This window comes from Oncorhynchus kisutch, linkage group LG28 (genome assembly GCF_002021735.2).
Source record: "Oncorhynchus kisutch isolate 150728-3 linkage group LG28, Okis_V2, whole genome shotgun sequence".
Taxonomy (NCBI): Eukaryota; Metazoa; Chordata; class Actinopteri; order Salmoniformes; family Salmonidae; genus Oncorhynchus; species Oncorhynchus kisutch.
In genome coordinates, this window is record NC_034201.2 from 35272787 (window position 1) to 35296013 (window position 23227).

Here is a 23227-nt window from a genome sequence, read left to right on the forward strand (position 1 = left end):
TACCAAGACATGTACACAAAGCATGCACTGACCAACTGGCAAGTGTCTTCACTGACATTTTCAACCTCTCCCTGACACAGTTTTTAATACCTACATGTTTTAAGCAGACCACTATCGTCCCTGTGTCCAAGAATGCCAAAGTAAGCTGTCTAAATGACTATAGCACTCACATCTTTAGCCATGAAATCCTTTGAAAGGCTGGTCATGGCTCACATCAACACCATTATCCCAGACACCCTGGACCCGCTCCAATTCGCATACCGCCCCAACAGATCCACATATGACGCGATCTCTATTGCACTCCACATTGCAATTTCCCACCTGGACAAAAGGAACACCGTGAGAATACTGTTCATTGACTATAGCTCAGCGTTCAACACCATAGTGCCCTCCAAACTCTTCACTAAGCCAAGGACCCTGCGATTGCACACCTCCCTCTGCAACCGGATCCTGGATTTCCTGATGGGCTGCCCCCAGGTGGTGAGGGTAGGCAACAACATTTTCCGCCACGCTGACGCTAAACACGGGGGCCTATCACGGGTGCATAATTAGTCCCCTCATGTACTCCCTGTTCACCCTTGACTGCGTGGCCATGCACGACTCCAACAGCATCGTTTTGATTTCTGATGACACAGGCCTGATCACTGACGACGATGAAGCAGCTTATAGGGAGGTCGTCAGAGACATGGCAGTGTGGTGCCAGGACAACAACCTTTCCCTCGACGTCAGTAAGACAAAGGATCTGATCATGGATTACAGGTAAAAGGACTGGCTGGGCACGCCACCATTCACATCAACGGGGCTGTAGTGGAGCGGGTCGAGAGCTTCAAGAACTCCCTGCCATCCAGAACCTCTATACCAGGCGGTGTCAGAGTAAGGCCCTAAAAAATGTCAGACTGTGCTTGAGCACGGCAAGCATTACCAGTACACCAAGTCTGTGACAACACAAATATCCTGAACAGCTTATCTCCAAGCCAAAAGACTGCTGATCAAAAGGCTAATCAAAAGGCTACCCAAACTATTTGCATTGACTCCTGTTTGTTTTTTTGCACTGACTCTATGCACACTCACTGGACTTCTCACATACTCATACATACTAAACTGACAGGGTTTAGACTGTTTAGTGCCAAAAATAAGGGGTTAAATTATGTACAAAAATAATATATAGAACAGACACTTCAGAACCAACTTCCTTTAGATTTTCTTTGGGGGGGACCATCTGTAGTTCCATAGTTAATCAGTGATTCTATGCATTTGTATGTGCTAATAGCAGTAAGGCCAAAAATAATACACTTGCTGTTAATAATACAATTAAGCATGTGCTCTGGTCACATGCAAAACATTTGAAATTGTTAGAATCTAATATACATTGCACTTGATTAAATCTTAAATTAATGCATTTGGTTTGGAAATAGACAATATTCTATATGGTTATCTACAGTATATCCACACAGTCACTATCCAAGCCAGCACCATATTGGTGTTCAATGTTTAGGTATACTTTTCTAGCCTGTTTGAATTACATTTATCAATTTCAAACTGTACTTGCAGGTGCTATATGAAAAAAAATGTCCTCATATGCCACATGGAGGTAGATACTACAGAAAGTCCTCTGTAGCGCAGTTGGTAGAGCATGGCGCTTGCAACAGGAGTATAGTGGGTTTGATTCCCTGGACCACCCATACGTAAAAGATGTATGCACTCATAAGCTGATTTTGATCAAGTGTCTGCTAAATGGCATATATTATTAAGTACCCTGTACTGTCCAGCTCCGGGTTAAAGTTTCACCAAGGATCAGCTTCTCTTCCCCCAATCATAACATTAACCATTATTGGTTAAAATGCTAAGCTGACCCAAGATCAGTGTCTAGGGGCAACGTCACCCTACAGTTTAACATGGCAGTATAGCGCTTCACAAGTAAACAAATGAAACTGAGCCACCTAGTGGTTAATAACAATAACCTATTTTAATGGTTAAACATTTTACATGGCAAAACAGACAGAAAATGCAAACTCAAATGCTCAATATATAAAAATGTACAATATTTAAAATAACACACACACATTGACATACACATAAAAAGGTTAGAATTTACACTGAATGGCAACAAAGGATTTACAATATATACCACAACACATTTCTGAGAACATATGAGACTAATCTTTCAGGGGTCTGTCCATTCATTCTCAGTTAACACATGCATTATTATATTTTGGTATGCATTTTTCTTCTCGTCTGTAAATTCTTTGTGCATGTCAAAAGTCTGTTTACTACATTAGATCTTGACAATGTTAACACTGTTGCGCCAGTTTGTTCTTTACAGTATTTCAAGCACATAGTCACTTTGAAATGGCACATAGAACACAACAACAAAACACAGATGTAGCCCATAGCATTAAAAGCCTGTAAGAAAGATTTGGGAACATTACAGATTCACAAGAAAGACACAAAAAAAAAAAAAAATCTGACAATAAATGAAACTCCTGTGACAATGGTGTATGATCAATTCAAATCACGCTTAACAAAGAAATTAATAAACCACAGAAAAAGAAGATGCACCCTCATGGAGAGAGAGCTACTCTATTGATATTCAGAATGTCAGTGTTGCCATCAGTTGATATGCTTTCAATAGGCTGATCCTTTTACAAATACTTCAGCGATACTGCTCTTGGTCTCAATCTACTCTTTAGTGTTGCTGCATTATGCATGTACAGTATAAACCCCTTGTTAACATATCATGTTAAAATTTCCAAGGGTAATATTGACCATACATTCATAATTTTTACATCTGCACTATGTATGGGGGGGGTTGAACCTCAAACACATAATCAAATCCAGTCCCCATCAGTGCTTCTTAAAGGGATGTTGCGAGTAGACCTATGAAGTTAATATGAAGAGCAGAACATCGCCCAACACATCTACAAGAAGAAGTTTATGATGAACATGGTGTAATGACCAAAATGTCTTCACTGATGTTCCATACAAGTTTTCTTGACAAGAAGAAGTCAAACTTTATTAAATGTCAAGAGCTGAGTAAAAATAATAACATTGAGACTAGGGCTTTGTCCCTTTTATAGCGCAATTACCCTATGTGCCCTTGTCACAAGTAGCGCACTAGAGGGAATTAGGGTGCCATTTTGGACACTCGGCCTGAGAACTGCCTGTTGCATTGACATTATGTTACGTTTGCAGCTCCAGGAGAAAGTTCCTATTCTTTAACCTCTCCTCCTCCTCCACTGCAGTGTGGGAGTTCTGCAGGTCCTGTAGGACACTGAACAACCTTGTGACCCCGTCCAGCTTCTTCTCACCTGGGACATGAGAGGTCAGATAACAGAATGGGACCAACCAGCACAGAAATAGACACACATCTTTCAAAACACACTTTAGACTCAGCGATATGACGTTGCACGAGCATCACCGCAATTGAACACGATGCACTCGTATACACACATGTGCACGGGTAAGCTTCAAAAGCTATTACCTGAAATCTGCAGGACCGGAAACAGCAGAGAAGTTTAGCCTCGCACTTCAATGCTCTTAGTTGTTGCAGAAATCAACCCGATATTGTTGTTCACTTTGTCGATTGCTGACTCTACCTTTAAACTATAGGGTGGTAGGTAGCCTAGCGGTCAGTGTTGAGCCAGTAACGGCCGCTGGTTCAAATACCCGCGGCGACAAGGTTGTAAATTTGGCAATTTTTTTCCAAAGTTAAAACAGTGCAGTATATAAAACATTCTAGTTAACCATGACAATCGTGTGCCCTCTTCTAGGAAGGCATACAAGGGTATATAGGAGGCCATATCATTACATGTTTTTGATTGTAAAGAAAGACGAGCCATAGAAGAGGCTTTTGTCTTTCTTTTTTTTTCTTAAATGACATTCATTCAAAAGAATAATAACCATTATCTTGATAATATATTGTTACAGTATCTTTATGAAAAGAAAAAAGCTTCAAAAACCCTACCTTCCAAAGTCTCCCTGTCATCTTCTTCTGGCTTGATCATCTCTTGGTATTTTTTCCTGAAAGAAAAACAATCAAACGTAAAATGTGCATCAGCCTACAGTACCAAAACACAGGAACCTGCAATGCATCTGTGAACAGACTTGGGTTCAAACAGTATTTGCTTTCTTTCAAATACTTTGAGCAATTGATTGAGCCAGAGGAGTGCCAGATGGTTGGGGCTTGCACTTTTGGGACTATTCCATTGGATCCATTGCGCGAGACAAGCTTCATCGAGCGCAGCTAAGTATTTGGAAGAAAACATACAATTTGAACTCAGTTCTGTCTGTGAGAACAAACAAGGGGGATATAGGTTTCTCCAATAGGTATTGAACTGTACCTCATAGCTTGTCGGACTCCAATAAGGTGTCGATAGATGAGCTGGGATTCCAGATCTGGGTCGAGGGGATCGTACCACTCCTGTAACGTCACCCCGTGTTTGGTCTTGTCACATCCTGGGTCTAGACAGACAAGAGCAGCTATTGACTCAACCCCATAAACATTATTAACCATCTGTCCAGCACTTGCCACTGGAGTGGCCAAACCACCTCTGTGAGCACTACTATGTGCGCAGAATTTTGTTCCAGACCTACTCCAACACACCTGATTTAACTTATCTGGAGTTCGATTTTCTGAACCAGGTGTGTTAGAATAGGGCTAAAACCTTGTACTGTATACACACGGTAAGAGATCAATGGAACGCAGACCATGGGTGATTGCACCGTGGGTGGTAGGAGGTGACAGCCTAGTGGTTAAGAGCATTTGGCCAGTAACCAAAAGGTTGCTGGTTTGAATCCCTGTCAATATGCCCTTTACCAAGGCACTTAACCCTAATTGCTCCTGTAAGTCACTCTGAATAACAGCATCTGCTAAATGACTTAATGTAAAATGCAAATGTGACATGAACATATATTGGGGTTGACATCCCATCCAAGCATTTTACCAAAACAGTGTGAAATACACATGAATAGTAGCCTATATTTAGGCAAATTTTGATGCGCTGCAAATGAGGAGATTCTGGATCTATACCCCACTCTTATCTGATCTATTGTAGCATTGTATTGCATTGCATTGCAGACACGCCAACCTGTGGTACCTGCTTTGTCCTTCTGGTGGCAGCAGCTCCATCGATCTCCTTTGTATATCCCTGGGTGGTAGGAGCTCATAGTGTCTGTGTTGTGGCTGCAAGCTTTTCTCAGGGCCGAGAGCCACTGATTCAGCTCATTCACACTCTACGGGGCAAAGAGATAAAGAGAGGGGGTAGAGAGCCAACTGGGTGCTACACATTGGTGGTGGATGAGGTGAGCATCCCGCTTACTACAATATGTAAAGTGCTTTGGTGTCTAGAGAAAATCCAATCATTTCTAATTATTATTATCATCATCAATTAATTATTATTAATCCCATAACTCAAATCTGGGCCCGTATTCATAAAGTGCCTCAGAGTAGGGGTGCTGACCTAGGATCATTTATGCATTTTAGATAATAATGAATAAGACTACATGGATAGGTCGGACCTGATCCTTGATCAGGACTCCTACTCTGAGACTCTTGATGAATACAGGTACTGTACTACCAGTGACCGGCACCAGTGCTGTATGTGGTATGGGTTGTGTGATAGTTAAGTGTTCATCTTGCATGTGTTACATTATGTATACTGTATTGATGTTTCTTAACTCGTGTGTGTGTGTGTGTGTGTGTGTGTGTGTGTGTGTGTGTGTGTGTGTGTGTGTGTGTGTGTGTGTGTGTGTGTGTGTGTGTGTGTGTGTGTGCGAGGCATCACAGTGTGTGTGACCAATACAATTTATTGTGAACATTTATGGCTGTAATAATGTTTATGGATTCTGATTCAGAAATACAGTAGGCCTGCATGGCTACCCTATTCCCTATATAGTGCACTACTTTTGACCATAGCCCAATGCTGGCCTGGGTCAAATGTAGTGTTCAATCTAGGGAATAGGGTGTTATCTGCTTTGGGGGTCTTGTGAAGAAGCTGACCTTACAGTCCAGGTACAATTTCTCCACCAGGCCGTTGTCTCGGCTGGAGATGATCTGCATGACGTTGGCACTGCCAAAGCTCTTCTCCTCCACCTTCTCCACTGCTCGTATTCTGGGAAGGGAGATGAAGGAGCTCTTCTGTGATAGCAGGGAAAACAATTTAATTCAATTTAACCATCTGTAACCTTACCTTAGAATTACTACTGCCCGAATTCCAGTCTGTTTGTGCTATCATGCCAACCCCTCGTCACTCATGTTCATGCAAACCATGACAAATAACATGTATGGCTTGACAAAGACAGCAACGGAGTTGGCAAGAGCACAAACAGATCTGGGACAAGGCTAGAATGACTATAGTACAGTGGTGTTTCAGACATACAACACACAGGCACAGAAAGACAATAAGACAAGAATACAGTAATAAAATACATTCCTCCATGATAGTGGGAAGACAACAGGGGATGTGGGAGAGATTGTGTTTCATGTAGCATTTTTCACTTAAGAGCCTTGTACTAGCTGACATTGGACGCCTGGAAACAAATTCCTGGGTAATGTTCATTATAAAGCAAAAGGACGATAACGGGCTGAAACAGAAATTCTCCAATAAAAAAAAGTCTACAATATCAATAAATGTCAATGATTGACTTTAACTACAACAGGTGATCTTCTCAAGCTGAGAAGGCACTCACCTTGGAGTGCTGGGTCCGGGCGTAGGACAGGGTGTCTTTGTTGAGGGTGACGTAGTACTTCTTAAAAGGTGATGTCATCAGCATGCTCTTGTCCTTGGTCCTGTGTAGGAGAATGAAGCCCTCCTTCTCCATGGAGCCACACTGGAGACTCATCCTCTGCTGCAGACCCAGGTCTGGAATACACAGTAGTGTCAAGCCATAGGGAATCACTCACAACTAGCTAGCATGGCTAAAATCTTAGCATCCCTAAACATAACAGTAGAGGCTATGTCAAATGCTACTATAGCTCTAGGTCTGGAACACACAGCAGAGTCATGTCAGCCCATAGGGAATCAGATGAATTAAAAAGGAAACAGCACATTTCTCTTGATAGTATCACTGATCTTTAATAAGCTTACGTATCGGCCTCAGTCAGATATTTTGTGATTTTTTAAAAATGTATGTAGACCTAGCCCTACCCACATGGGTGGCTCATAGGGAATCACAGCTAGCATATAAGGCTAACTACTTTGTAAGCAGAACTTGTGTTCTGTTATAATCTCTACCCGGCACAGCCAGTAGAGGACAGCCACCCCTCATAGCCTGGTTCCTCTAAGTTTCTTCCTAGGTTCTGGCCTTTCTAGGGAATTTTTCCTAGCCACCGTGCTTCTACACCTGCATTGCTTGCTGTTTGGGGTTTTAGGCTGGGTTTCCGTACAGCACTTTGTGACATCAACTGATGTAAGAAGGGCTTTATAAATACATTTGAATGATTGATTTAGCATCCCTAAACACACAGCAGTGTCAGTCCATAGGAAACCACACACAGCTAGCATTGCTAACATCTTAGCAACCCTAAAAGGTTACATACAGTTTGATTTGATCTCTACTATCTAAAAAGATAGTTGAATTATACTGAGCAAAAATATAAAACACACCATGTAGTGTTGGTCCCATGTTTCATGACCTGAAATAAAAGGTTCCAGATATTTTCCATATGCACAAAAAGCTAATTTCTCTAAAATGTTGAACACATTTATTTACATCCCTGTTAGTGAGCATTTCTCATTTGTCAAAGTAATCCATCCACCTGACAGGTGTGGTATATCAACAAGCTGATTAAACAGCATGATCATTACACAGGTGCACAGGTGCACAGGTGCACAGGTGCACCTTCTGCTGGGGACAACAGCAGAAGGGCACTCTAAAATGTGTAGTTTTGTCACAACAGAATGCCACAGATGTCAGTTGAGGGAGTAGTAAATCATGTAGTAAACAAAAGTGTTAAATCTAAATATATTTTAGATTTGAAATTCTTCAAAAGCCACCCTTTGCCTTGACAGCTTTGCACACTTGGAATTCTCTCAACCAGCTTCACCTGGAATGCTTTTCCAACAGTCTTGAAAGAGTTCCCACTTATTCTGAGCACTTGTTGGCTGCTTTTCCTTCACTCTGCGGTCCAAGTCATCCTAAACCATCTCAATTCGGTTGAGATCAGGTGATTGTGGGAGACCAGGTCATCTGATCCATCACTCTCCTTCTTGGCCAAATAGCCCTTACACACCCTGGAGGTGTGTTGGGTCATTGTCCTGGAACCACATATGTGGAGATCATCCATTCACCTACTCAGCATCTCACAAAGATACGGTGGTTGGAACCAAAAATCTCAAATTTGGACTAATCAGACCAAAGGACAGATTTCCACCGGTCTAATGTCCATTGCCCATGTTTCTTGGCCCAAGTAAGTCTCTTCTTATTGGTGTCATTTACTAGTGGTTTCTTTGCAGCAATTCGACCATGAAGGCCTAATTCATGCAGTCACCTCTGAACAGTTGATGTTGAGATGTGTCTGTTACTTGAACTCTGAAGCATTTATTTGGGCTGCAATTTGAGGGTGGTAACTAATGAACCTATCCTCTGCAGCAGAGGTAACTCTGGGTCTTCCTTTCCTGAGGCAGTCCTCATGAAAGTCAGTTTTATCATAGCTCTTGATGGTTTTTGCGACTGCACTTGAAGAAACTTTCAAAGTTCCTGAAATTTTCCCGGATTGACTGCCCTTCATGTCTTAAAGTAAAGTAATGATGGACTGTCATTTCTTTTTGCTTATTTGAGCTGTTCTTGCCATAACATGGACTTGGTCTTTAAGCAAATAGGGCCATCTTCTGTATAACACCCCTACCTTGTAACAACACAACCGATTCCACAAACTAACTTTTAACAAGGCACACCTGTTAACTGGAATGCATTTCAGGTGACGACTTCATTAAGCTGGTTGAGAGAATGCCAAGAGTGCGCAAAGCTGTCATCAAGGCAAGGGGTGACTACCTTGAAGAAGCTCAAATATATTTAGATTTGTTTCACACTTTTTTTGTGTTATTTCATAGTTTTGATGTCTTCACTATTATTCTACAATGTAGAAAATCGTACAAATAAAGAAAAACCCTGGAATGAGTAGGTGTGTTCAAACTTCTGACTGGTACTGCATATGCACATCCCTTCAAATTAGTGGATTCGACCATTTCAGCCACACCTGTATAAAATCAAGCACACAGCCATGAAATCTCCATAGACAAACATTTGCAATACAACAGCCTTACTGAAGAGCTCAGTGACTTAAACGTGGCACCATCAAAGAATGCCACCTTTCCAACAAGTCAGTTCGTCAAACTTCTTCCCTGCTTGAGTTGCCCCGGTCAACTTAAGTGCTGTTATTGTAAAGGTGGAATTGTCTAGGAGCAACAATGGCTCAGCCACAAAGTAGTAGGCCACACAAGCTCACAGAACTGGACAGCAGAGTGCTGAAGCTCGTACAAATCGTCTGTCCTCGGTTGCAACACTAACTACCGAGTTCCAAACTGCCTCTGGAAGCAACATTAGTGCAATAACGTTTTGTCAGGAGCTGCATGAAATGGGTTTCCATGGCTGAGCAGCCGCACACAAGCCTAAGATCATCATGCGCAATGCCAAACGTCGGCTGGAGTGGTGTAACGCTCGCTGCCATTGGACTCTGGAGCAGTGGAAATGCCTTCTCTGGAGTAATGAATCACACTTCACCATCTGGCAGTCATAATTCTGGGTTTGGCGGACGCCAGACCAGGAGAGCGCTATCTGCTCAAATGCATAGTGCCCACTGTAAAGTTTGGTGGAGGAGGAATAATGGTCTGGGGCTGTTTTTCATGGTTCGGGCTAGGCCCCTTAGTTCCAGTGAAGGGAAAACTTATCGCTACAGCATACAATTACATTTTAGATGATTCGATGTTTCCAACTTCGTGGCAACAGTTTGGGGAATGCCATTTCCTGTTTCAGCATGACAATGCCCCCATGCACAAAGTGAGGTACATACAGAAGTTGTTTGTCGAGATAGATGTGGAAGAACTTGACTGGCCTGCACAGAGCCCTGACCTCAACCCCTACGAACACCTTTGGGATGAATTGGAACGCCGACTGCAAGCCAGGCCTAATCGCCCAACATCAGTGCCCGACCACACTAATGCTCGTGGCTGAATGGAAGCAAATCCCTGCAGCAATGTTCCAACATCTAGTGGAAACCTTCCCAGAAGAGTGGAGGCTTTTATCAAATAAAATGTTATTGGTCACATACACATATTTAGCAGATGTTATTGCGCGTGTAGTGAAATGCTTGTTATTGCAGCAAAGTGGGGACCAACTCCATATGAATGCCCATGATTCTGGAATGAGATGTTCAACGAGCAGGTGTCCACATACTTTTGGTCATATAGTGTATGTTATAGTGTTTACCTTCAGAGTTGTCACAGCTGACCAGTCTACTGATGAAGTCTTTGAGCTGGGTGATACCCAGCTGGATGGCTGGCTGCAGTGGCACCATCCAGGGCTCTTTGGAGCAGCAGGTCAGAGTGTCCAGGTTACCAATGGTCTGAATGGCCTGTAGGGGTATGGCGGATGGGAGAAGAAGAGTTGTACCATAAAGTATATTTCTAACACAGAGGGCAACCGGGAACTAAACCCACAATTTTGTGCCTACAGTAGCCACTAGCAGCAGTGCGTAGCACCACCATTTTGTGCCTACCTTAGCGAGTAGCAGTAGTGTGCGGCACCACCATTTTGTGCCTACCTTAGCCAGTAGCAGCAGTGTGCGACTGGTGCGGGCATCCGCATGTTTCTCCCGGAGGTGGAAAAGCTTGGGCGACATGATAGCCGGAGAGATGAAGCGCAGACACAGGAAACTGGTCACGGCTATAAATTTGACCTTCTGCAAACACAGGCCACACAACAGAGATTACACTGAGTGGGGGAGATATCATTATCATTTAAGCTTAATTTTGATTTCAACATCCAAGGTATCGAAAATAAACCAAAATGTAAAAAAAAATGTAATCCCTTCAAGGATGGGATTAGGGCTGTGGCAATCAACCAGTGATTGTCATGCAAATAAACGGGCTGTTTTACTTTAATTTGCAGGTAATTAACAAACACATTTAGCATCTCCTGGTTTCCACGCATTGCCTACAAACTACTGATTTGAACCTTCAGCACATCTACATTTTAATAAGTCAAATCCATTTAATATAGCCTACACCGTCACAATAAATCCATTATATATTTTAGATGGGTCTAAAGAAACATGAAATGTAGTCCGTTTCAGAAGAACATTACAGCATAATAGTCATTATTTTCCCCAAATTATTTCTGAGGACTGCACACATGTGGCTATTTTGTGTTGAGCAGTTAACAAAAGAACAGGTCCTCCTATTTGCTCCATTTAGAGTTATTCATGCAATTTAAGATGATACAAACCTTAGAATGTATCAAAAATCAAAACATGATGATTTTTTAAAAGTTGCATGAAAGGCAAAAGCTCTGCTCTGTTTCTTGCTCAGGCTACACACTTCAGTCTCTCATTCACAATTTGACCAACACTTGATAATACTCTCATCCATCAGACCATTCTTAATTTAGTCTGTGCTCTACATATAGCTTACACTATATATATGTGGACACCCCTTCATATTAGTGGATTTGGCTATTTCAGCCACACCCGTTGCTGACAGGTGTATAAAATTGAGCACACCGCCATGCAATCTCCATAGACAAACACTGGCAGTAGAATGACCTTACTGAAGAGCTCAGTGACTTTTTACATGACACAAGAAGTCAGTTCGTCAAATTTCTGCGCTACTATAGCTGCCCCAATCAACTGTAAGTGCTGTTATTGTGAAGTGGATATGTCTAGGAGCAACAACAGCTCAGCCGTGAAGTGGTAGGCCGCACAAGCTCATAGAATGGGACCGGCGAGTTCTGAAGCGCGTTGCACATAAAACTTGTCTGTCCTCGGTTGCAACACTCACTACCGGAGTTCCAAACTGCATCTGGAAGCAACGTCCGGATCAACACTTTACATGTTGAGCTTATATTTTTGTTCAGTAGATTATTAGCCTAAAATTATGACTATCCAATCATCACATTAAGAATAGTAGGCTCTCTTACATTAGTCTGCAAAATGCAATGATTCATGGAATGCTTTATTATAAAAGGTGCTTTTTTAATGGTGAAAATTACCTTACCCAAACTTAATTTATGCACCATCTATGTATCCCAGGTAGGCTACACTGTTGACAAGTGGATTAATGTGCTTAATTTTAAGAATTTAGCAATAAATATAGCAGCACGACCAAGCTGGGATCCTTTTTAAAAATTATTTAAGTGTCCAGTCAAAACTCACACGCGATTGTGCAATGATGGATTATAAGAACACGATGTAGCCTGCAGAGCCTGGTGAAACCTCTCCAATTGTATTACAGGAGGCCTAGGCCTATAGGCTAAGTTTTTTTGTTATTGGGTCACTTTAGTTGTGATACAAACCTTATCAAAACATATAGGGCTATGGGCTAGGCTACATGATGTGTGCGACTATGATTTGAAAAAGTCATAAAAAAAGGCATGCGCTGTTTCTTGCCTTAGACTGCACACACTGAGCACAAATGATAATACATCATTCACAAGTGATAATACTGTCACCCATCAGACTATTCTCAATTTAATATGGTCTTTACATATACTAACTAATATATACAGTATGTGTGAAATTAGTTTTTGATTTAGAATGGACCATAATCATGAATATGTTGTAACAGGGGCAGGAGAAAGAAATACGTAATTTTCATGCCAACAAGGTAGGGTATATATGTTGTAAAGCCTGTGGTGGTCCTGTGTGGCTCAGTTGGTAGAGCATGGTGCTTGCAATGCCAGGGTTGTGGATACAATTTCTACGGGGGACCAGTACGAAAAAAATATGGAAAATGTATGCACTCACTACTTTTAGTCGCTCTGGAAAACATGCATATGTTAAAATGTACAAGCGAAGCAATGTGCTTAATATTAGAAAAGTTGAGAAATAGAGGAAGCTGATGGGATGCACTTCCTTTCAATAGAGGCCATCAAAACGTTGTTCTCCCACACAATTGTGACCCAATTCGGGAAACTAGACATATGTCGCAAGTCACAACTTCACAGGAGAGCGTGAATAGGAATATTTTCTAGTAATATTTAGGTCCGTTGCGTTATGCAGTGTCAGTTGATGATAACTCTCCCGGACCCGGGATGGGTAGTATCAAGAGGTTGACAGAGCGCGCATCCAACCAGGAAGCAAGCCGCACCAATGTGTCGGAGGAAACACCGTGGACCTGATAACCTTGGTTAGCGTGCACTGCGCCCGGCCCTCCCTAACAGGGACGACGCTATGCCAATTGTGCGTCGCCCCACGGACCTCCCGGTCGCAGCCGGTTACGACAGACTGGGCGCGAACCCAGAGTCTCTGGTCTCTGGCACAGCTGGCGCTGCAGTACAGCGCCCTTAACCACTGCGCCACCCTGGAGGCCCCCAGCCCTGCCTTTCTAAGGGCGTCTAACACTGCCTGTACCCGGAGTAAGTGGGATTCCCAATCTGGGCTGTAGATCCCCACATCTAAATAAGCTGTGGCGTATGCTTGGTGCGGTTTTAGGACCTTGTCCATGAGCCGGTGAAAGGTGGCTGGGGCCCCGTGTAAGCCGACTGGCATGACGGTGTATTGAAAACAAACCGTCAGGGGTTACGCTGTCTTTTCTTTGGGCCTGAGGGTCAGAGGAATTTGCCAGTACCCTTTTGTCAGGTCCAGGGTCGTAATGTACCAAGCTTTACCAATTTTCTCCAGTAGTTTGTCTACTCGGGGCATGAGGTAGGCATCAAACTTGGAGATTTCATTTACCTTCCGAAAGTCATTACAGAACCGCAAAGACCCATCGGGCTTGGAGACCATCACAATTGGGCTAGACCACTCACTATGTGACTCTTCGATCACTCCAGCTGTCAACATTTTCTCAGTCTCTGCTCTAATCACGGCTTGTCGAGCTTCGGGTTCCCGATATGGCCTCATGCTCACTTTTCTCCCTGGTAGGGAAACGAGTCGTAACCTGAGTTCGGCCAGGTACCTCTGAAAACACATCTGTTTTCTGGGTCAGGGTCTTTACTTCCTGTACTTGTGCTGGGGACAGAGTAGGTGAAATATTTACTTCGGCTGTCTCCTGAGTGTGTGTGGGGTACGTGACCATTAGTGTTTCTCTCCCTCTCCATGCTTTTAACAGGTTTATGTGATAGATCTGTTCCTGGGGCCGTCGACCTGGCTGTCGTATACAATAATTAACTTCTCCTATTCTCTCCAGTACTTCATATGGTCCTTTCCATGTTGCTAGTAGTTTGCACTATACCGTGGGGATCAGCACTAACACCTTATCCCCCGGTTGAAATTCCCTCAGGGTAGCCTGCCGGTTAGAAGTGTGCCGCTGGTGCTCTTGTGCTTGTCTCATGTGCTCTCTGACGATGGGCATGACTGTCGCTATCCTGTCTTACATTGCCATGACGTGCTCTATGACACTAGTATACGGGGTGGATTGGTGGTCCCAGGTTTCCCGGGCGATGTCTAAGATTCCCCAGGGGTGCCTCCCATATACCAGCTCAAAGGGAGAAAACCCCAGCGAGGCTTGAGGAACCTCTAATGGCAAACATCAGATACGGCAACATGCAATCCCAGTTTTTCCCATTCTTATCGATTATCTTCCTGAGCATTGACTTCAGGGTCCGGTTGAATCGCTCAACCAGCCCATCCATCTGAGGATGGTAAACCGATGTCCTCAACTGTTTCACCTGCCACAATTGACAAAGGTCAGTAAGAATCTCCTTTGGAACCCCTACACTGGTGAACAAGAGCACAAATTCCTTGGTGATATTTTTGGGAGCCATCGTCCGAAGGGGAATGGCTTCTGGGTAGTGAGTGGCATAATCTAGAATGATCAGAATGTATTGGTGCCCTCTGGCAGATTTGGGTAGTGGGCCCCACTATATCCATTGCTATCCTCTCAAATGGCATTTAATTTATGGGGAGTGGCACTAACGGGCTTCAAACAGCTGGTCGGGGAGCTGTCAACTGGCACTCTGGGCACTCTCCACAATGCCGAGCCACTTCAACCTGTGAGGTTGGCCCTTAGGAGACCTCTTTTCTTGGCTTTGGTTGAAGGCCCCATGCTTCTTCCTGGTTGGTCAGGGTTGTTGGCTTCTCAAATATGCCATTCTTTTGGCCTAACTACGCAAACTTATGAAAATATCATATGGCATCTTTGGGTCCACGCCGACCTCATAATCCAGCAGACCGTCCTCTGTATGCTCACTAAGGCTGTGGGGTACAGATGGGTATCCCCATGAATGCAAGTAACACTGATATCCTGACTTGTATCCAGTTTATGAGTCGGCACTAGGTTTGCAACGACCAGGGTTAGCATACTGCCGGAAACCTGCAATGCTTCAACCTCTTTCCCTTCAACCTGCACATATGTTTGTTTCTTGATCTTTCAAATACAGCGGCTACCACAGGACATGCATACCATATATCATCTTTTTCACAGAGGTTACATTGCATTGGCTCTTCTTTAATAGGGCAGTAGGCTGCAATATGTCCTGGTCGATTACAATTGTAATAGATAATAGGGTTTCCTCCACGTCTCCTGATGTAATGGCCTGTCTCCTGGTAGCGCCTCCATGCTCTGGACACTACACTGACAGACACAGCAAACCTTCTTGGTTTTGATGTGCCATCCTGGATGAGCTGCACTACCTGAGCCACTTGTGTGGGTTGTAAGACTCCGTCTCATGCTACCACTAGAGTGAAAGCACCGCCAGCATTCAAAAGTGACCAAAATATCAGCCAGGAAGCATAGGAACTGAGAAGTTGTCTGTGGTCACCACCTGCAGAAACACTCCTTTATTGGAGTTGTCTTGCTAATTGCCTATAATTTCCACCTGTTGTCTATTCCATTTGCACAACAGCATGTGAAATTTATTGTCAATCAGTGTTGCTTCCTAAGTGGACAGTTTGATTTCACAGAAGTGTGATTGACTTGGAGTTACATTGTGCTGTTTAAGTGTTCCCTTTATTTTTTTGAGCAGTGTATTACTAGAAAAAATTAATATTCATGAAATCACAAGTGCAATATTGCAAAAACACAGCTTAGCATTTTGTTAATCCACCTGTCGTCTCATTTTGAAATTATGCTTTACAGTGAAAGCAATACAAGCGTTTGTGTAAATTTACCGATCGCTCGACAAAACAATAAGTACAATTAGTATCAGGTAACTTTGTCACGAAAATCAGAAAAGCAATCAAATGAATTGTTTACCTTTGATGATCTTCAGATGTTTTCACTCACGAGACTCCCAGTTTATGGAACAAATGTTCCTTTTGTTCCATAAAGATATTTTTTATATCCAAACACCTCCGTTAGTTTGGTGCGTTATGCCCAGGAATCTACCGGAAAGAGCGGTCACGACAACGCAGACAAAAATTTCAAATTATATCCACAATGTCCACAGAAATATGTCAGACGTTTTTTTATAATCAATCCTCAGGGTGTTTTTCAAACATCTATTCGATAATATATCAACCGGGACAGTTGACTTTTCACTAGGACCGGGAGTAACAATGGCCGCCTTGCTCTTTTGCGCACAATTCACTCTGAGCCCCCACCTATCCACTTATGCAATGTGGTCGTTCACGCTCATTCTTCAAAATAAAAGCCTGAAACTATGTCTGAAGACCGTTGGCACTTTGAGGAAGCGATAGGAAAAGGAATTTGGTTGATATCCCTTTAAATGGAGCAATGGAACATGGAGTATTCAAAATAGAAGCCACTTCCTGGTTAGATTTTTTCAGGGTTTCGCCTGCAATATCAGTTCTGTTATACTCAGACAATATTTTTACAGTTTTGGAAACGTTAGTGTTTTCTATCCAAATCTGTCAATTATATACACATTCTAGCATCTGGTCCTGAGAAATAGGCCGTTTACTTTGGGAACGTTATTTTTCCAAACATAAAAATAGTGCCCCCTAGCTTCAAGAGGTTAAGCTAAAGTATACTGTTAGCTAGCTAACGTAAGCCGGCTGGCTCCCTAGCTGACGTTATTATTCATATCACAGAGCCATTTGCTTTTCTAGTTAGAGCCTAATGTTAGAGTCTAATGTTACCTGGTTGGTTAGCTCACAGCACTGTGGCATTGTTGGCACTATTCATTGTTGTTTAACTAGCTAATGTTCGCTGGCTGGTTCGTTAGCTAACGTGACGTGTGTGAACATACACGGCTGAAAACAAATCATTGCGGGATGAACGAGTGCCCTGCAAGAGTATACTCATCAGACATCATCATACGTCATCAGTAGTGTCCACTTAATTTGAGGTCTGAGGGGATAGGGTGTGTCTTTTAAGTGTTTGGACTGCAACCATTGTTCACCTAGCTAGCTAGCTTCCCTAGCTGACGTAAACAAATCATCGGCCAGCGTCAAGTGTGCACTCCGAGTGCGAAATGAGATGTGTGGAGCTAAAGCTTAAGAGGGTGTGAACGATGCTGAATGGGTGTAGACAAAGAATAGCTCTTCACTAGATACCAAAACATTCGAAGGCCATTTTCGCAAAAGTGAGTTTACAAGTTGATCAACTTTCAAAGCAGAATTACTTTCACATTGTTCCTCAAATGCAGTGTATGATATACCATTTTCTAGCTCTAAGTCTCTACGTTTATCCAATGTAAAAAACAATTTCAAAATGTTGCTACACAAGACTGAATCCAGGTGATGAGTCACAATTGCATAGACTATAGAAATGTTGAGCAAAAGGAGCTCATGGGCTCATCAAGCTCAAGTGTTTCATTTGATTTTGGATTTAGTTTGCATGAATGACCGAGTGATTAGAGGGACAATAGAGTGCTGAGTACCAGGCCATTAGTGACTGGAAGTTAGCAAGTTTGGTATGCTACTAATGACCGTCAACGGCATCAGAGCCATTTTGGAGCCTAGTTACCGTGACCGTTGAATTTGACTGACTGCGGTCATGACACATGACCTCCGGTGTGGCGGTAATATGGTGACAATAACAGCCCTAGATGGGATTCATATAGGACCCCACCTATACAATGCTAGGAGAAACACTGCTGTTGTACTAACCCTATACTCAGGCTCAGGAAAGCGCTTGTTGACGCACTGGTAGAGCTGTTGGAAGGCCTGGCAGAGTGCAACAGGGCAGTAGGAGGCTGACTGGACGATCGCATGGAGCAACTCAGAAAGGTAGGACTGCAGGAGGCTGGTGCTCTGCTGGATCACCTCAGCTTCAGTGTGCACCCGGTGGAGGCCCGTACACCTACACGCACACGCAGGCATGCACACACACGCAGGCACACACACGCAGGCACACACAGACCATTTACAGTAGTCAGAGACTGAATAATGAGATGTAGCATGTGTGGCTAAGTATAAAAAATAAGATGCATCTTTTCTTGTGAAAAATAGGAAAAAGTCTCTGCACACTTCCAGTCAGATGAACATTTCTTAATTTTACCTGAGCTTTTCGGTCAGTCGACCTTCATCGGAGCATCGACTGACTGAAAGCTCAGCTACAATTAAAGCAATGTGTATTTGACGGGAAGTGTACAAAGACTTTTTCCTATTTCTCCAGTTGCCTTTTGCCTCCAGCACCTTCACTAACTCAACACTGGGTGTGAGGTAGATTCTGCCTACATCATCTTCAAATCTTACCCAGCCTCCTTCAACTCCACTTTGTTAGGGTCCAGCTCTACATACTTCTTCTCCTCAAAGATCCTGTTGATCAAGGGGCCCAGAAGCCTGTGCAGATACTGCATGCCTGCCACCTGTGGTAGTCAGATAGCAAAATGGCCACCATGCTACAGTATTTGTGGGAAAACATTTTAAGCATCTGTCCAATGCTCCACTTTTCAATGAAAACATAGCTTATGAATTAAAAATCATAGTAAAATGGATATCCTTCAATACACATGCATGTACACCACCGGTCAAAAGTTTTAGAACACCTACTCATTCAAGGGTTTTTTATTTATTTTTTACTATTTTATGCATTGTAGAAAAATAGAAGACGTCAAAACTATGAAATACTACATGATTCAGTATGTGTTTACCCCCCCACACCCCAAAAAAAAGTATCAAACAAATCAAAATATGTTATATTTGAGATTATTCAAATAGCCACCCTTTGCCTTGAATTCTATTATGTCTTCTACAGCTTTGCACTCTTGGCATTCTCTCAACCAGCTTCACCTGGAATGTTTTTCCAACAGTCTTGAAGGAGTACCCATATATGCTGAGCACTTGTTGGCTGCTTTTCCTTCACTCTGCGGTCTGACTCATCCCAAACCATCTCAATTTGATTGAGGTCGGGGATTGTGGAGGCCAGGTCATCTGATGCAGCACTCCATCACTCTCCTTCTTGGTAAAATAGCCCTTACACAGCCTGGAGGTGTGTTAGGTCATTGTCCTGTTGAAAAACAAAATGGCAGTCCCACTAAGCCCAAACCAGATGGAATGGCGTATCGCTGCAGAATGCTGTGATAGTCATGCTGGTTAAGTGTGCCTTTAATTTTAAATATATCACAGACAGTGTCATCAGCAAAGCACCCCGACACCATAACACCTACTCCTCCATGCTTTACGGTGGGAAATACACATGCGGAATTTATCAGTTCACCCACACCGCATCTCACAAAGACACGGCGGTTGAAACCAAATAGCTCCAATTTGGACTACAGACCAAAGTACAAATTTCCACCGGTCTAATGTCAATAAATACTTGTGTTTCTTGGCCCAAGCAAGTCTCTTCTTCTTATTGGTGTCCTTTAGTAGTTGTTTCTTGGCAGCAACCAGGAAGGCCTGGTTCATGCAGTCTCCTCTGAACAATTGATGTTGAGATTACCACTTGTCTTACCGGAGGCAGCTGTTCAAAGGTCTGTGTCTATTTGTGAATAACAGCTGGTGAATAAAATCTAATATTAAAACATCTATGGGATCGGTGTCCCTAAACTGGGACAGTTGTTGCTAACGTGTGCTAATGTGACTAGAATGACTTTGTAAATAAACAGCCAACTTTCCAGGACATAGACATGTCTTATATGGGCAGAAAGCGTAAAGTCTTGTTCAGCAAATGCAGTGTCTAATTTACAGTAGCTATTACAGTGAAAAAACACCATGCTACTTATCACGGCAACTGGTTTGATACGTTCACCTCTGAAGGTAAATAATGTACTTACATTCAGTAATCTTGATCTGATTTGTCCCCCTGCGGGTCCCAGAGTTAGAATGTAGCATAGTTTCTTAATTATATTCAAAATGTAGGAACTGGGTTCTACAGTTTGCACACACTGCTGTCACCTGATGGTCGAAATAAAAATCTGATTGTATGGTCTTTCTATTGCATGTCAAAGATGACAAATCATTTTTTTAAAGTGTACCCACACACACACAATTAAACTCAGTTTTTCACAATCCCTGACAGTTAATCCTACTAAAAATTCTCTGTTTTAGGTCAGTTAGGATCACCACTTTGATTTTAAGAATGTGAAATGTCAGAATAATAGAGAGAATGATTTATTTCAGCTTTTATTTCTTTCATCACATTCCCAGTGGGTCAGAAGATTACATACACTCAAATCGTATTTGGTAGCATTGCCTTTAAAATGGTTTAACTTGGGTAAAATGTTTCGAGTAGAGTAGCCTTCCACAAGCTTCCCACAATAAGTTGGGTGAATTTTGGCCCAATCCACATGACAGAGCTGGTGCAACTGGTAGGCCTCCTTGCTCGCACATGCTTTTTCACTTCTGTCCACAAATTGTCTATAGGATCGAGGTCAGGGCTTTGTGATGGCCACTCCAATACCTGGACTTTGTTGTCCTTATGCCATTTTGAAACAACTTTGGAAGTATGCTTGGGGTCATTGTCCATTTGGAAGACCCATTTGCGACCAAGCTTTAACTTCCTGACTGATGTCTTGAGATTTTGCTTCAATATAAGCCACATAATTTTCCATCCTCACAGTGCCATGTATTTTGTGAAGTGCACCAGTCCCTCCTGCAGCAAAGCACCCCCACAACATGATGCTGCCACCTCTGTGCTTCACGGTTGGGATGGTGTTCTTCGGCTTGCAAGCCTCACCCTTTTTCCTAAAAAAATAACGATGGTCATTATGGCCAAACAGTTCTATTTTTGTTTCATCAGACCAGAGGGCACTTCTCCAAAAAGTATGATGTTTGTCCCCAAGTGCAGTTGCAAACCGTAGTCTGGCTTTTTTAAATGGTGGTTTTGGAGCATTGGCTTCTTCCTTGCACTTTCCGCACCAAAGTACATTCATCTCTAGGAGACAGCACACGTCTCCTTCCTGAGTGGTATGACAGCTGCGTGGTCCCATGGTGTTTATACTTGCATACTATTGTCTGTACAGATGAACGTGGTACCTTCAGGTATTTGGAAATTGCTCCCAAGGATGAACCAGACTTGTGGAGATCTACAATTGTTTTTCTGAGGTCTTGGCTGATTTCTTTTGATTTTCCCATGATGTCAAGCAGAGACACCGAGTTTGAAGGTAGGCCTTGAAATGCATCCACAGGTACACCTCGAATTGACTCAAATTATGTCAATTAGCCTATCAGAAGCTTCTAAAGCCATGACATCATTTTCTGGAATTTTCCAGGCTGTTTAAAGGCACTGTCAATTGAGTGTATGTAAACTTATGACCCACTGGAATTGTGATACAGTGAATTATAAGTGAAATAATCTGTCTGTAAACAATTGTTGGGAAAATGATGTGTCATGCACAAAGTAGATGTCCTAACCGACTTGCCAAAACTATAGTTTGTTAAACAAGAAATTTGTGGAGGAGTGGAAAAACAAGTTTCAATTACTCCAACTGTATATAGTATATTTCTTGCATTAAATGTCAAATACAGCCATTTTTATCTCATTAGCAAATCATTTCCGGGTAACAATTAAGTACCTTACTAACCGCGTTTCCATCCACAGTTATGTGAATAAAAGTCACGACATCTGTGATGGAAGCAAAGTTTTGGTGCAACTTTATAAATTCCGACATGGATATGGTGGGATCGTTTGTCTGTAAAATTAATTATGTGAGAAATTGTGGTGTAAACACCTTTAAGCTCAAATATTGATATAACAACCATCATATTGAATTGGTCCTTCCACGATGACTCGGAAAACCATGCAGTTGGTTAGGCTACAGATTAAATAAATTACGATGAACTTCACAGGGTGGTGAAAGTGCACAGTGATCTTGATGCTCCTTTCCAATAAATATTGAGGTTCTTATTCTGGTGGCATGATGATCGACCCTTGACTGCCGTTTGACAAATAAAAATATTCTCACTCTTATCCTTCATAATCTCACGCGTAGACTAACCTACCCAGCCACACAGCCTACCCACACTATCTGCGAGCAGTTGGCTAGAGTGCACGTGCCAAGACCAGAGTAGGCACATTTGCTATTTAATACAAGTTTGTGACAACTATCGGTACAGTTAAATGCAATGGGAACACATTGAACTTTATATTTTTATTCGGTACATGAAAACTTCAGCGAAAAATTACATTTTTTGTAACTAGTCAATTTAGTGGAAACACCACTGATGGAAAAATGTGTGCATTTTTTAAAATTTGCCTGAAAATCTGTTGCCAATTGGATGGAAACTAGATACTGTGATTGTTTTATGTTTGACCATTAAACAAACAGCTTCTTAGCTAAGAGCAATTTCTCAAGCAAAAATTTAGCAAGGACAGTCAGTGATCTGAGTGGTGAGGTGAAAACTGAAATCTATCAGAGAAGTTTGGAATGCTTTCTTATTGGTCTATCAACTAATTTACCACCTGGTGATGTCACCAAGCAGGCCAAAACACCATCCCACCAAAACAGGCTCTTACACTAAAAGGGCATAATCATAATTTTCACAGTATTATTATGCACAAAGTAGATGTCCTAACCGACTTCTCAAAAATATAGTTGGTTAACAAGAATTTTGTGGAGTGGTTGAAAAACGAGTTTAATGACGCCAACCTAAGTGTATGTAAACTTCCGACTTCACACACACACACACAAAACACATGTTTTTGTTTTGCATTATCTTTTACCAGATCTATTGTGTTATATTCTCCTACATTAATTTCACATTTCCACAAACTTAAAAGATGAT

At 42.4% G+C, this 23227-nt stretch overlaps 1 protein-coding gene across 4 annotated transcripts in view; it reads right to left on the reverse strand.

The window, feature by feature from the left end:
• Window positions 1-3119: 3119 nt before the first annotated feature.
• The window catches only part of rasa4 (RAS p21 protein activator 4), a 71589-nt gene continuing 51481 nt past the window's right edge, over window positions 3120-23227 (reverse strand). Inside the window, exons 12-21 of one of the 4 annotated variants that reach the window (XM_020464733.2) lie at window positions 18755-18867; window positions 18167-18359; window positions 10760-10897; window positions 10426-10570; window positions 6688-6860; window positions 5999-6136; window positions 5097-5232; window positions 4341-4461; window positions 3965-4020; window positions 3120-3308 (exon numbers count right to left, since the gene is read on the reverse strand). In XM_020464733.2, the coding sequence (XP_020320322.1) occupies window positions 3181-3308; window positions 3965-4020; window positions 4341-4461; window positions 5097-5232; window positions 5999-6136; window positions 6688-6860; window positions 10426-10570; window positions 10760-10897; window positions 18167-18359; window positions 18755-18867 (1341 nt within the window). In that variant the 3' untranslated portion in view covers window positions 3120-3180. Of the gene's footprint in view, window positions 3309-3964; window positions 4021-4340; window positions 4462-5096; window positions 5233-5998; window positions 6137-6687; window positions 6861-10425; window positions 10571-10759; window positions 10898-18166; window positions 18360-18754; window positions 18868-23227 lie in introns of those variants that run through there. The other 3 variants (XM_031807473.1, XM_031807472.1, XM_031807474.1) reach the window with 3 other exon arrangements.